Source organism: Vombatus ursinus, unplaced genomic scaffold, assembly GCF_900497805.2.
Source record: "Vombatus ursinus unplaced genomic scaffold, bare-nosed wombat genome assembly UNPS02012515.1, whole genome shotgun sequence".
Lineage (NCBI taxonomy): Eukaryota > Metazoa > Chordata > Mammalia > Diprotodontia > Vombatidae > Vombatus > Vombatus ursinus.
The window spans coordinates 146,319-160,010 of record NW_020952293.1 but is presented as its reverse complement, the minus strand read 5'-3'; the positions used below and the strand labels follow the sequence as shown (position 1 = coordinate 160,010).

Here is a 13,692-nt window from a genome sequence, read left to right as displayed (position 1 = left end):
GAATTCCCATGCTCCTCTTTCTGGCTGGTCCCTGCTCCAAGATCAATTCTTCTTCTTCTCTGATGACCGCCACCCAACACTAGTTGCTTCCTCATGATGCCAATTCAACTCCACGAGCATTACAAGGGCATAGATAGACAGAGAAAAAAAATTAAAATAGCACCTGCCTGCCCTCAAGAAGCTTACAGTTTACTGGGGAGAAACAACAGATACAGATGGGAAGTAGCAAGATGTATAAAGAGTAAATAGGGAGCCACTGATGCAGGGAGTGCTAATGATTGGGAGGGTCAGGAAAGGTCTGTGCTATGAGTTGACCTCTGAGATGGGCCTTGAATGGACCTAAGATAGCAAGAGGGAGAAGTGTTCCCTTTAACCTAATAAAACCTATATTAATAGGACACTTTCAGCGCTTTCCTCACAACAGCCCTATGAAGTAGGCACCATGAGTATTGGCATGCCCATTTTATAGATGAGGAAGCAGAAGCTCAGAGAGGTTAAGGAATTCATCCATGGTCACACAGCCATCAGCATCAGAGCCAGATTCCAAGTCAATCACCCTGATTCCAGGTACAATGCTCTTTTCCTACATTATGCATAGTTCATGAGGAAGGGAGGCTCCATTCTGGGCACCTGCTGCATTTGCATCTATTGCTTGGGGCTAATGGGAAGGTGGGCCCCCTTTTCTTTGGTGCTCTGGTCAGGGCCCTGCTAAGGGCAAGTCACGGGCATTTTCGATGCTAAGAGTAACAAGGTGACTTCCTGGCTGCTGCCCTCCCCTACTGCCTGCTTTTGTCTCTCCCACGCCTCTCCCCAAGGTCAGTTTGTTCAGAGGCCTTCAGTCCCTCCCTGAAATCTATGGCATGCAGCCTCCTACCTTCCCTCTTCCCTTCCTCAGGGGCCAAGCCCATGACATAATGTCTAGAAACTTGTCTTTGGAGGATGACTCCCAAGTGCCACCCCACCTCATCCAGAGCCCCCTTTCCCATTGAGGTAGCTGCCTTCCAACAGAGGAACTGGGAGTTTGGAAAAATCACCTGATCCTATGAGGCTGGGGGAGGCAGGAGCTGTAAACACCTTGGCAGAAAACAGGAATCATAGTCATATGAGCCAAGGAGATGTCTATGGACTGAAACAAGGGGATGCCATCTGGGCCAAACTTCTGTCTCCTACTGTCCTGCTGGCTCCCTCTTGGTCCTCTTTTAAAATGAAATTCCCCTATGAGGAGTAACACTGCAACCCCAACATTCTGTATGAATGAGGACCCTGTAACTATTAAGGAGCTATTCTGAATGGGAGAGTTATTCTTAAGGGAGGTTGCTCATAGAAAGGGCTCTGGAATTGGAGTCACAGAGTCTGGGTTCATCCCAGTTGTATTCCCTGCTTGCTATGTGAGCTTGGAAAAGTCCCTGGGCCTCAATTTCCTCATCAGTAAAGAGAAAGCATTAAACCAGGTGGGCTTCACAGGTTCCCCCCCAGCTCTAGACCCTGCAGTTCTGAATCAATTTCTATTAGCAAGTGAATTAACATTTACTCTAGACTACAGGTATGATGTGAGGGGCACCAGGGGTGGTGAGAAAGGCAAAGGCACAGAGGACTCCTAGGGACACATCCTGGTTTCTACAGCTGGGGAGTTAGAGAGAACTCTGGTCTACCTCCTGCCTTCATGCAAGGAAGAGATTGCTCATTACTATTTCACCAGAGGTCCAAGGTCTACCTAGAGGAAAAACTGGACCCAGATTCTGGTCCTCCTGCTTCCTGGCACCAAACAATAGTTGTTCTGTGGAAGACAGAGGAAGGGTATTTGAAGCTTCCCTCTATGTCCCAGGTAAAATAAAGATAGCTCTAAAAAGCTATAGCTGAAGGTGGGGAGTAGGGTTGGAGAAGAGTTTCGGGAGAGGCCATGAAGAGAATAATCCATTTGTGGGTACAGCCTTATTGGGAGGAAGGGTGGTCTGGACCTTGCTTCCTTGAGACTAGAGGAAGGCAGCCTTGGGAGAGGGGTGCCACGGCAATAGGACCTCCAGGGTGGCAACGTGCACATGATTTCAGGGTGAGGCTCAGGGTCAGTGACTACCCGGGGCAAGAAATGTACCCTCCCACCCCCACGAGGAAGTGCCCCCAGGGGCAGAACCCCATTCACCCTAGGCTGTTTATGAATTCGATTCCTTGAATTCTACTCAATTCCAGCTCACATTCCCATTAAGGTTTACAAAACACTTAGCTCACAACCCCGTGAGGTAGGTAGTACAAATGTTATTTCTAACCATTCTCTAGATGAGGAAACATGTGTAATGGAGAGCCAGCCTCCAACTAAGGTGGAGCTGGGTTCAAGCCTCGACTCTTTCAATTACTGGCAGGCGTGACCCTGCACAAGTCACTTGCCCTTGATTCTTAGGCAGCTCTCTATAAATTTCAGAACTGGTGCCAATCTGCAACATCGAAGGGACTTTTTCCCATCTGGGAGTTCCCTATAACAATGAAATCCCAGGGATGGTCAAAAAAAAAACCAAAAAACAACGGGATGAAGAAACTGAGGCTGAAGAGAGTTACCCAGAGTCACTTAGCTATTAACAATCATAATCATAGTGCTCATAATCTCCAAGTGGCAGAGACAAGAATAATAATACTAGCTGGCATCTGTAAATCCTCTAAGGTTTGTAAAGCACTGTATATATGTCATCTCATTTGACCCTCACAACAATACTGGCAGATGGGTGCTATTATTGTCCCCATTTAACAGATGAGGAAGCTGAGGCTGGGAGTAGTGAAGTTCCTTGTCTAGGATTACACAGCTGATAAGTGTCTGGGGGTAGAATTTGAACTCAGGTCTTCCTGACTCAAGCCCAGTGCTTTCACCACTATACCACCTACCTGCCAAGACTTGAACCCAGATAGTCTAAGCCTAAAACCCAGGCTTTTTCTATCAGCCCATAAGTTAGGTCTTCTATTTAGCTCCAGATTATAGTATGGAGCCATAAAGTCCAAGGCTTAAGGGGTCATATTCAGTTTTGGATATGAGCCAGTGACCCAGCCAGGCCTTCTTCCTCCCATTTGAGTGGGTGCTTTTTCCACTACAATATACCTTTCAATAGCAACTCCTTCACTTCATAGCCTTCCCCCAACTGCCTAGACCGTCAGCCAAAATACTGTCCACCCTCCTCTTCTCCATTCTCCTGATCCTCCCACCCCCAGTTAAGATTAATGAGCTTTCCCTGAAGGCACCTGCAGCCCGGATCCAAGACCAACCCACTCCCCACCTCCTATGCCCCCTGCCCTCTTTTCTTCTGATGATCATCTGTGCCGGCCTGATTCTCTCATTCCCAATGGCCCAGGGGGCTCAGTCAGTTAATGATTCCATTATTTGCAGGGGCTGCGGCTGCCAGCTGTGATGCCTGGGTCCTCATTAGTGAGGGGAGTCCAATTAGCAACAGCTGAGGCTCTGCCCAGGCTGGCTTTGTATACCCTCACGTGGGCCCCATCCCCCTTCCTTAGCCATAGAGGGAAAAGATACAGGGGTAGACCAAGGTCCCCAGGGGAGGCAGAAACACATTTCTGTGGCTGTCCGTCTCTGCACCCATTGGATGATATTAGTATAAGTGGCAATTAATGGGTTTCCCTAAAGGCTCAGAGGAGGACCTGGAAAACAACACCAGCAACAACAACCTTAAAATTCGTGGTGGGGGAAGAGGAAAGAAGCATAGAGGCAAAATAAGGGAATGCCAGCCAGGATGATGCACAGTGGGAAATTATGTTCTTCTTATTAGCCCAGGTTCCCTGCTGAGCTTTCACAGTTACATTTGTCACTGGTAATAGTACCAAACTAACAAACAAAAAAGCCCTGACAATATCCTTGAGAATTCAGGGAATAAATTAGTATCATCAGCAAAGTCGTTGCCCACAATTGTCCCACCTTCCACTGATTTGTTAAAATGTGAGAACATTGTTTTGAAAAGGAGTTGCTATACCAAAGACTCACATATCCATGTATGAAAAGCTTTTTAAAATTGGCAAAAGAAATAAAAAAACAGGCAAAAGAATTTATCATCCCCATTATCCTGTGTGCACCAAGGATGCTTGCAGTGAGCCCGCAGGAGGTGAGCTTCCATCCCAACATTTCCATTCCATCACAAAAAGTTATTGTATCCACCTGCACAATAGTCCTTCATACATTTCACATAAAAGAGTAATAGCAAGATAGTATCTTGTCCTAGGATTGTTTCTATCTGGACTCCATCAAAAATATGAGAAGAATGAACTGATTATAATAATAACTCACCTTTACATAGCACATTCCATTTTATAGAGGTCTTATTTCCCAAAGGCTTGTTAGGGAGGTTTTATAAGCTAGAGATAGGGATTGGAGCTGTGATTCTGCTGGAAGCGGGAACTTCTGGCTGAGGAAAATCCTTCAACTAATGTAGATGGCCACTTCTCTATATATGTCCACTAGGCATAGTGGATTGTGTGCTGGACTTGGAGCATGGAGGAGGGTGGGCTCATATCCTGCCTCTGACCCTTCCTAGACTAACCTCTCTGAGCCTCAGTTCCTTCATCTGTAAAATGAGGGCATTAGACTAGATGACTTTTGAGGTCCTTTCCAGCTCTAAATCTATGACTTAAGAGTCTTAAAAAGTTACCTGGGACACTGAGATATTAAGTGACTGGAGTCACATAGCCAGTACATGCAAGAGGCAAGATTTAGAACCAGGCAGGTCTTCATGGCTTTTAACTTTAAAAATTTCATTCCATATCTATTTAACACATAACACCAAGCATGATGATGATGATGATGATGATGATGATGATTTGGAGGAAATCAGGGCTAAGTGACTTACCTAGGTTCATACAGCTAATAAGTGTCTGAGGCCAGATTTGAACTCAGGTCCTCCTGACCGGCCAGTGCTCTATAACACCAAGTATTAATGTCAACTCCTCCCTCTCTCCCTCTCCCTCATGCCATAAATCCAATCAGTTGCCAGATCTTGTTATTTCTACCTCCACAACATATCTCTCATACTTTTCAGTCTCTGTGCTCTGTGTTCAATGCAGACCTCACCAGCTCTTGCCTGGATTACTGCAATAGCCTCCAGATTGGGCTCCTTGGCTCAAGCATCTCCCTTCTCCAATCCAGCCTCCACTTTGCTGTCAAAGTGATGTTCTAAAGCAGCAGTTCTCCAAGTGTGGTCTGAGAACCCTTGGGGGCTTCCTGAGACCCTTTCAGGGGTCTATGAAATCAAAATTATTTTGATTATATTCAAATCCTTAATTTCTAATACTATATAGATAATACATATCTAAAACTATATATTATATAACTTGTATATAATATATTATTATATAACCTCAGTATATATTATACATATAGTCTATATATAGTATATATAACCTATATGCTATATAATCTATATATAGCATATATAACCTATACATAGCATATATAACCTGGTTGTTTGTTTGTTATCCTTTGTTCCTGAAGAGGATCAAAATGACATCACTATGTTAGAGTCAAGTTACAGTGTGTCCGACTGCGGCTGATCAGACCAATATGAGCTCGGAATGTTCTACCTCAGGTCGGGCACAAATAGTCCGTGTGAACCTTTGGGGTGGATTCTCCAAATCTGCACATCTCGAATTTCTTTTGAGCTACTCCAATTCTGCTTTGCTCACAGAGCATGGCACTTTCTCTGATGAGGGCACGCCATGCTGGGTGGTCCTGTGCCAGTGTCTCCCATGTCACATAATCAGTTCCAAAGTTCTTAAGAGAGACCTTCAGAGTGTCCTTGTATTGTTTCTTCTGACCACCATGTAAATGCTTGTCCTGTGTGAGCTCTCCACAGAATAGTCTTTTTGGCAAGTGTACGTTTTGCATTTGAACAACGGGGCCAGTCCACTGGGGTCATGCTCTCTGAAGTAGAGTTTGAATGCTTGGCAGTTTAGTTTGGGAAAGGACCTCAGTGTTTGGTATCTTATCCTACCAAGTGATCTTCAGAATCTTCCTAAGATATGATGTGTGTGTGTATGTATGTATGTATATGTATATAAATATGTGTGTGTATGTATAACATATATATACTATATAACCTATATAGCATATACAGCCCATATACTATATAATCTATATATAGCATATATAACCTATATACTATAGACATATATTATATAACCTATATATAGTATATATTCCTCATATACTATATATACCATATAATCTATATACTATATAAACTATCTATAATGTAAAATAACCCACATACTATATAACATATATTGATATAAGAAACTCCCAATAGGGAAATATCTTCTTGATTTGCTGTTTTCAGTCATGTCTGACTCTTTCTGAATCCCATTTGGGATTTTCTTGGCAAAAATACCACAGTAATTTTCCATTTCCTTCTCCAGCTCATTTTACAGATGAAGAAACTGAGGCAAACAGGGTTAAATGACTTGCTCAGGGTATCATAGATAATGAATGTCTGAGCCTGGGTTTGAATTTAGGAAGATGTCTTCTTGACTCCGGGCCCGGTGCTCTGTGCACTATGGCACCACCTAGCTGTTTTTACAGATGAAGAAATGGAGACCCAAGCTCCCAGGATTGAGTGTCTCAATGAAGATGATTCCTGGATGTATACATCCAGCCCCAGTTTCTCTCCTGAGCTCCAGTCCTACATCACTGATGGCCTTTTGGACTTTTCCAATCAAATGTCTCATGGGCAACTCAAATTTAACATGTACAAAACAGAACTCATTATCCCCATTTCCTCTTCCCAACCTCCCTATTCCAGTTGAGGGCGCCATCATCTCCCCAGTCACTCCCACTCACAACCTTGGTATCATCATCGAATCCTCACATTGCTGTAACCTACCATTTCTGCCTTCACAACGTCTCTAGTACGATCCCCTTCTCCCTACTTACACAGCCACAACCCTGGTTCAATCCCTCCCCACTTCCTAGTCGGGTTATTACAATAGCCTTCTAATTGGTCTTCCTGACTCCCATCTCTCCCCACTCTAATCACTCAGCTACCAAGGAGATTTTTCTAAGGCACACATCCATCCGACTCATTTTCCCTCCCTGGGAGCTCCAGTGGTTCTCCATTACCTCTAGGATCAACTAGGAACACTTTTGTTTGGTTTATAAATCTGGCTGCATAAGCTTTTCCTTGGCCCCATCCTCCCTTCCCAGTCTTCTTGTGTGATGGACGCTCTTCCATCACTCTCTGTTTCAGCAACACTGGCTAAAGGCACATCCTCCTGGGGCACTCCGTGCCCTGAGTGCCTCCCATGGCTGGTATGCTCTCCCCTCAACTCTGCTTCTCACTTCCCTTGACTTCCTTCAAGACCACCTACTCCAGGAGACTTCTCTCCACTTTCCCAGATGCTAATGCCTCCCCCTACAAGTGACTTTTTTCTGCTCCTTATATATCTTAATGTGCTTAGTTCATTACCTGTTGTCTCCCCCCTTAGACTGTAAACTCCTTGAAGGCAGGAAATACCTTTGCCTTTCTTTGTATCCCCACTACCTAGCCCAGTACCTGGCATATCATGATTGCTTAATAAATGCTTGTTGACAGAAGCAACACTTCTGAGGAGGGACAGGGTCAAAAGAGAGAATAGAATAAATGGGAGGGCAAGATAGGATGAAGGGAAATATACTTAGTTTTTCACAACAGGACTACTATGGAAGTGTTTTGAATGACTACATATGTATAACCTGCATCAAGTTGCTTGCCTTTTCAATGAGGGTGGGTGGGGAGGGAGGAAAGGAGAAAATTTGGAACCCAAAGTTTTAAAAACACATGTTAAAAAAAATTGTTTTCACATGCAACTGGGAAATAAGAAATACAGGAAATGGGGTATAGAAATCTATCCTGCCATATAGGAAAATAGAAGGGGAAGGGGATAAGAGAAGAGAGGGAGCAATAGAACAGAGGGCAGATTAGGGGAAGGGGTAGACAGAATGCATGTCATCTTGGGTTGGAGGGAGGGATGAGATGGGGAGAAAATTTGGAACTCAAAATCTTGTGGAAGTGAATGTTGAAAACTAAAAATAAATAAATTTTTTAAAAAAAAACTTCTAAAAAAATAAATGCTTGACTTGATCAGGATTAGAACCCAAGTCCTCTGGCTCCAACTAAATCCAGAATGCTTCCCGTAGTACCATAATGCTCACACCTTAGAGTTGGTAGGGCCATGGAGTCTCCATACTCTGCAGACCTCTTTCCTACCTACTCCCTTGCACCTTTGGTGCGATTTTCAATTTGGAATACTGAAGCTAGGAAAGCTTTAGACTACCCCCACAAGGGTCCCTCAAGCTCGCCTAAAGTAGCCCCTGAAATCTAGAGGCAGAAACGCTCGTTACTGGTTACCAGCAGTCTGTTTGTCTGAGGCAACCTCTTGCTTCCTATATAAACAAACCCAGCCTAACAGGCCTGAACAAACCGGTTCCCTGGGGGTGACTCCCAAAGGCTCTTAGTCTATCTTCCCAATCAGCAAAGGAAAAGATCTGCAGGAAAGCAATGGGGAACCGAGGCTCACTGCCACACAAAAGCAGGGCTTTTTAGAAAGATGGCAATTCTGCACTGCTTTCCCTCCTTGGTCCCATTAAAATAAAAACAGCCACTTCCATATCTACAATCCTTTATTAGTTTACACATGCCATTTCTTGGCCCTATTCCTCTAAGGTCTACAGGTTTTACTGCTCTGTATCTCCAGGCTAAGATCAAGTGCGTCATTCCCATTTTACCGATGAGGAAACTGAGACTCAGAGAATTCAAGTTACCAGTCCAGCCCTCTCCACTACATGAGGCTGCGTGAGAGTTAAGTTCCTTCTCCTGGAGAAGCCAAGCCAGTTTAGGGCACTGCCTTAGGAGGTTTTCTCCGGACTAAACTGCTCTAACAGGAAAAACGAATTCTCTCCTCAGATACCGTCAGCTAGATGCTTTATAGCAGTTTGCACTCCTGAGCCACACATTTGGGAATCTCAAACGTTCCACCTGCCTTTCCCTTAGCCAACCAGGGCTGCTACAGATGACTGGCTGAGACAGCCCAGACACTGAGGGTAAGGGCCCTTCCAACTGCTCTAAGATGAAGCGAGACCAAGGGACAGGAAATGAAGCTTCATTTCTCTCTTCCCTGAAGCACCTTGGGTAACAGCAGGGCTCCCCTTGCTACCTAAAACAGGTTGAGGGCAGTGGTTCCTAAGCATTCCATTCAGAGCCAGAGGTTAGATCCTGGCCTGGCCATGAGCTGCCTACTTTAGCAAGGTGGTGCAGCAGACAGACAGAGAAAGGGAGTTAGGATCAGAACGCTTTGATTCAAATCCTGACTCCGATGCACTACCTGTGGGACGAGGCATAGGATACTTTTTCTCTCTCTCTGGGCCTCCAATCTTTTCCTCTGTAAAGTGAAGGGATTGTATCTCTATGGTCCCAGCACTAAGTTTATGAGCCTTCTTCCTGGGCCTCAGTTTACTCATCTGTAAAATGAGAGATTTGGGTCAGATAATTTCCACTGTTCCTTCTAGCTTAAAATCCTGGACTCCCATATGGGCAAACTAGTTCAGGCTTCTGAGAACTCCCCGGATGGAGGGGGGGAGATAGGACGCCCAGGTTACCCTTCCTCTCCATCTTGACCCTTCACCTCGCTCCCCCACACCAAACGATTTAAATATTTTACCTCCTAGGCTGTCTGCTTCACAGAACACCCCTGCCACCACCTCCTCGATCTCCTCCTCCAGCAGCTGCGTCTAGATCACAACCGTCCGGTGTAGGCTTGTCTCAGGTGTAGGTGCACCCTAGGTGAGGCTCCGCCCTTTCTGGCTTCTATTCCAGACTAATATGCCCTTGCCCACCTGTGTCAGGTGGGGGTGGGGCTGGTGCCAGCCGGAAACTGAACTCTCCCGCCCTGCCCACCAGCTGCTGAGGGGGGAGGGGATGGCCACAGCACGGCCACAGCCCAGGCCAGACACTGGATGCAGGCTCCAATAAATGTTACAGGAGACGCAAGTCCTAACCTGAAATCTGAGCCACGAAGGGTCCGGCCAGTACTCAATGGATTCAAAGCCCTGCAGGGTGTGGGGAAATGGACATCCTGCCCTTGAACTTGAAATCTGAGGAACAAGGTAGGAGAGGTGCAGGGATAGATCGAAAGCGTGCAGAGCTTGGAGACGGAGAAAGCCCTAAACTGAGGCTTTTTCATTCATTCTTTTCTATATGGTCTCTGCAACTTTGTATTTGTTGTCTCCAAGTTCTTTGAAAGAGGGAATCTTTTCAACTATCGTATTTGCATCCCCAGCACCTAGCAAGTAGTTGGTGTTTAGTAAGTGTTTGTTGTTAATATTAATAATAATAACTAGCACTTACATAGTGCTTTAAGATTTGCAAAACCCTTTACAAATATTACCTCATTTGATCCCCACAACAACCTTAGGAAGTAGGTGTTATTGTTAGCCCCATTTTACAGCTGAGGAAACTGAGGCAGACAGAGGTTTAAGTGACCCAGTCAGTGTCTGAAGCAGGATTTGAACCCTTCGTCCAGACTCCAAGTTCAGAGTTCCATCCACAAGGGTTAATTGATTGATTTATCTTCCTCATCACCATCACCATTAGTACTTTTGCTGTTCAGTCATTTTTCTGTTGTGTCTGACTCTTGGTGACCCCATTTGAGGCTTTCTTGGCAAAGATACTGGAGTGGTTTGTCTTTCCTTCTCCAGCTCATTTTATAGATGAGGAAACTGAGGCAAATAGGCTTAAGTGACTTGCTAATAAGAGTCTGAGACTAGATTTGAACTCACGAAGATGAGTCTTCCCTAACTCCAGGCCCAGTGCTCTATCCTCTACACCACCCAGCTGCCCCATTAGTACTTTAAGGTTGGCAAAACACTTTAGACACGTTGTCTTATTTCATCTTCACAACACCTCTGGGAGATAGGTACCATCAATATTATTATTCCCATATTACAGATGAGTAAACTGAAGTGCAGAGGTTAAGTGAAAATGATTTGGTGCTTTTAGTGGACAGCAAACTCAATATTAGTCAACAGTGTTTCGTGGCAGCCAGAAAAATGCTTGCCATTTTTGACTGCATTAAGAGAGGTGTGGCTTCCGAGAATAGGGAAGCCCCCTGTACTCTGCCCTGGTCAAAGCACCCCTGGAGTATTCTACTCAGTTCTGGGAGGGGGAGGGGCACTGTTTAAGGAAGACCTTCATTGATGACCTGGAGAGCATCCAGAGGAGGGTAATCAGGACAGTGAAGGGCCTTGAATCCGGGACAAAAGAGGATGAAATGAAGAACTGGGGATGATTAACCTGGAGAAGGAAAGACTAAGATGAGGAGTGGGGAAGGGAGCATGATGAAAGGGAGGAGAGCCACAAGGGACCCCAGAGGGCAGAGCCAGAAGAGGGATGGAAATTGAGAAGAAACAACTGTAGGTTCGATGTCAGGGGGAAAAACACAACTTCCTAACAATTGAGCTAGCCCAAAGTGAAATGGATTGCTTAAGCAAGGAAGGAAGCAATTATTAAGTACCTACTATGCGCCATGCACTGTGCTAAGCCTTTATAAATATTACCTCATTTGGTCCTCATGAGAATGCTGAGGGCAGCTAGGTGGCACTGCAGTGTATAGAGCGCCCAGCCTGGAGTCTTCCTGGGTTCAAATATGACCTCAGATCATCTGGGGCCATCTCCAGTTGTCCTGCTCTGTATCTTGGATTCAGATGACTGCAGAAGAGAAAGTGAGGCAAGTGACTTTGCACAGTCCTGCCTCACTTAAATCCAATTCACTTGCAAGTCAAGACGCCACCTTCCTGATGTCATTGGTCTTCTTCCAGAATGAAGGACAAACAACAACAACAACAACTGATACTTACTAGCTGTATGACCCTGTTTGCCTCAGTTTCCTCATCTGTGAAATGAGCTAGAAAAGGAAATGGCAAACCATTCCAAGAAAACCCCAAATAGGGTCATGAAGAGTTGGATACAATTGAAACAACTGAATGACAACCCTGAGAAGTAGGTGTTATTATTATCACCTCTATTTTACAGTTGAAGAAACTGAGGTAGATAGAGTTTAAGTGGCTTGCTCACAGCCACACAGTTCATTTCTGAGGCTGGATTTGAACTCAGGTCTTTTTGACTACAGGCCCAGTACTCTATCCTCTGTGCCATGTGGTTGCCTCTATTGGTAGAAAGTAGATGCAGCATAGTTGTGTGAACAGGGGACTGAACTTACAGTTGGAAAGACCTGGGTTTAAATCCCCGCTTCAGATTCTTACTTGCTGTGTAGCCATGGGCAAGTTGCCTAAACTCTATCTGACTCGGTTTCTTCAACTGTAAAATGAGGTGGATTGGGTTTGATGGTCTTCAGGTTCCTTTACAACCCTAATTCGACAGTCCAATGGGACCAGGGGACCACTTGCCAAGGATGTTATAGTGGGGACTAGATGCCTTTAAGGGACCTTCAACTCTAAAATCTGTGATTCAGTGACTTGCCCACAGTCACACTGCCAAGGAAGTGATAGGAAACAGGATGAGAACCCCAGCCTTCCTGACTCCAAGTCAGCACTCTGATTTGAGAAGCAACCTGGTCTCTGGAAGACATAGCTTTCAGAATGTGAAAAAACCAGAAGCCCAAAGCAGTTATGTGACTTGTCCAAGGTCACACCAACAATAAGTGGCAGAATCAGGCTTCAAACCCAGGTCCACATTCAGGGCCCTTTCTACTTCATCCAGCTGTTGATGGTGGGCTTAACCTGGAAAATTTCCTGGAAGAGATGGGATTTGGGAGCTGGAAGTTCAGACTGGGAGCCCTATTAGTGAGTCCAGGGCCGTTGCCTTCTGGAGAAACCAACCTGGGCAACCCCATTTGGATGAAACCCATGTCTCTAAGCCTGCATTAGAAATAGATGAAACTCCAGGATGGTTTAGGGGAACGGACTAATAATATCTGCCAACCCCGTTATTTTTGAGGAGCCATAAGCTCAGATTTCTTGGTTAATAAATATTTCCGTTGGGTAGTTGTGGCTTTGAGAGATGGGGCAATTGGGGTGTGGGGAGGGGGTCACTGTCGGGGGATGGTTGGGAGAGGAAACGCATAAGAGTATCTGAAAGTATCTGAGAAACCATGATAGACACAGGGAATAGAGATAAAGGGGGGGACACCAGCTGCCTACAAGCCACCCAGTCAGGGCTCAATCTGGAATCCCCTGGGATTTCCACCATAGCCTGTGAGTGTCTCCAGCCCATGGTCTCTGAAAACCTGCCAGCCCAATGATGCCAATCACATAAAGGAGGGTGATACCAGGGGTGATAAGTAAGCATTTCTGTCGAAGAATTTCTGAACTCGACACCAGACAGATGCAGCGGTGATTTCCCCAAAAGCCAACCCACACAACTCCCCTTTCACCCATTCACTCTGAATGTCCTGACCCTGCTAATGGAACACACTGGGCAGCTACAGGAGCTGAGTGTTCCTGACTGCAGGGATGATAATGCCAGAGATCAAGAGTTGCTGTTGGATGAAGTCTGGGTCCTACCTGGGCTGCGGTTGAGTGGGGCACCTTTTCTGCTTTACTCTTTCTCTACTACTGGCCCCCGACATCTTTCCCTTCACCCCTGAGAAATTGAGCTATGCCATTTGGTCACTGCCGCCAGCCCCACTTCTGGCTCCTACTTGGACATCTGATTTCTTCTA

General features: G+C 45.4%; 1 protein-coding gene across 3 annotated transcripts in view; it reads right to left on the bottom strand.

The window, feature by feature from the left end:
- Positions 1 to 9,787, bottom strand: part of ADGRG1 (adhesion G protein-coupled receptor G1) — a 73,304-nt gene extending 63,517 nt beyond the window's left edge. For 2 of the 3 annotated variants that reach the window (XM_027857932.1, XM_027857931.1), the window contains exon 1: positions 9,676 to 9,786. Coding sequence is in view for 1 of the 3 variants with exons in the window: in XM_027857929.1 (XP_027713730.1) it covers positions 9,340 to 9,475 (136 nt within the window). In the remaining 2 variants the exon portion in view is untranslated. Of the gene's footprint in view, positions 1 to 9,339; positions 9,476 to 9,675 lie in introns of all 3 variants that reach the window. The other variant, XM_027857929.1, reaches the window with a different exon arrangement.
- Between the last annotated feature and the right edge of the window lie 3,905 nt (positions 9,788 to 13,692).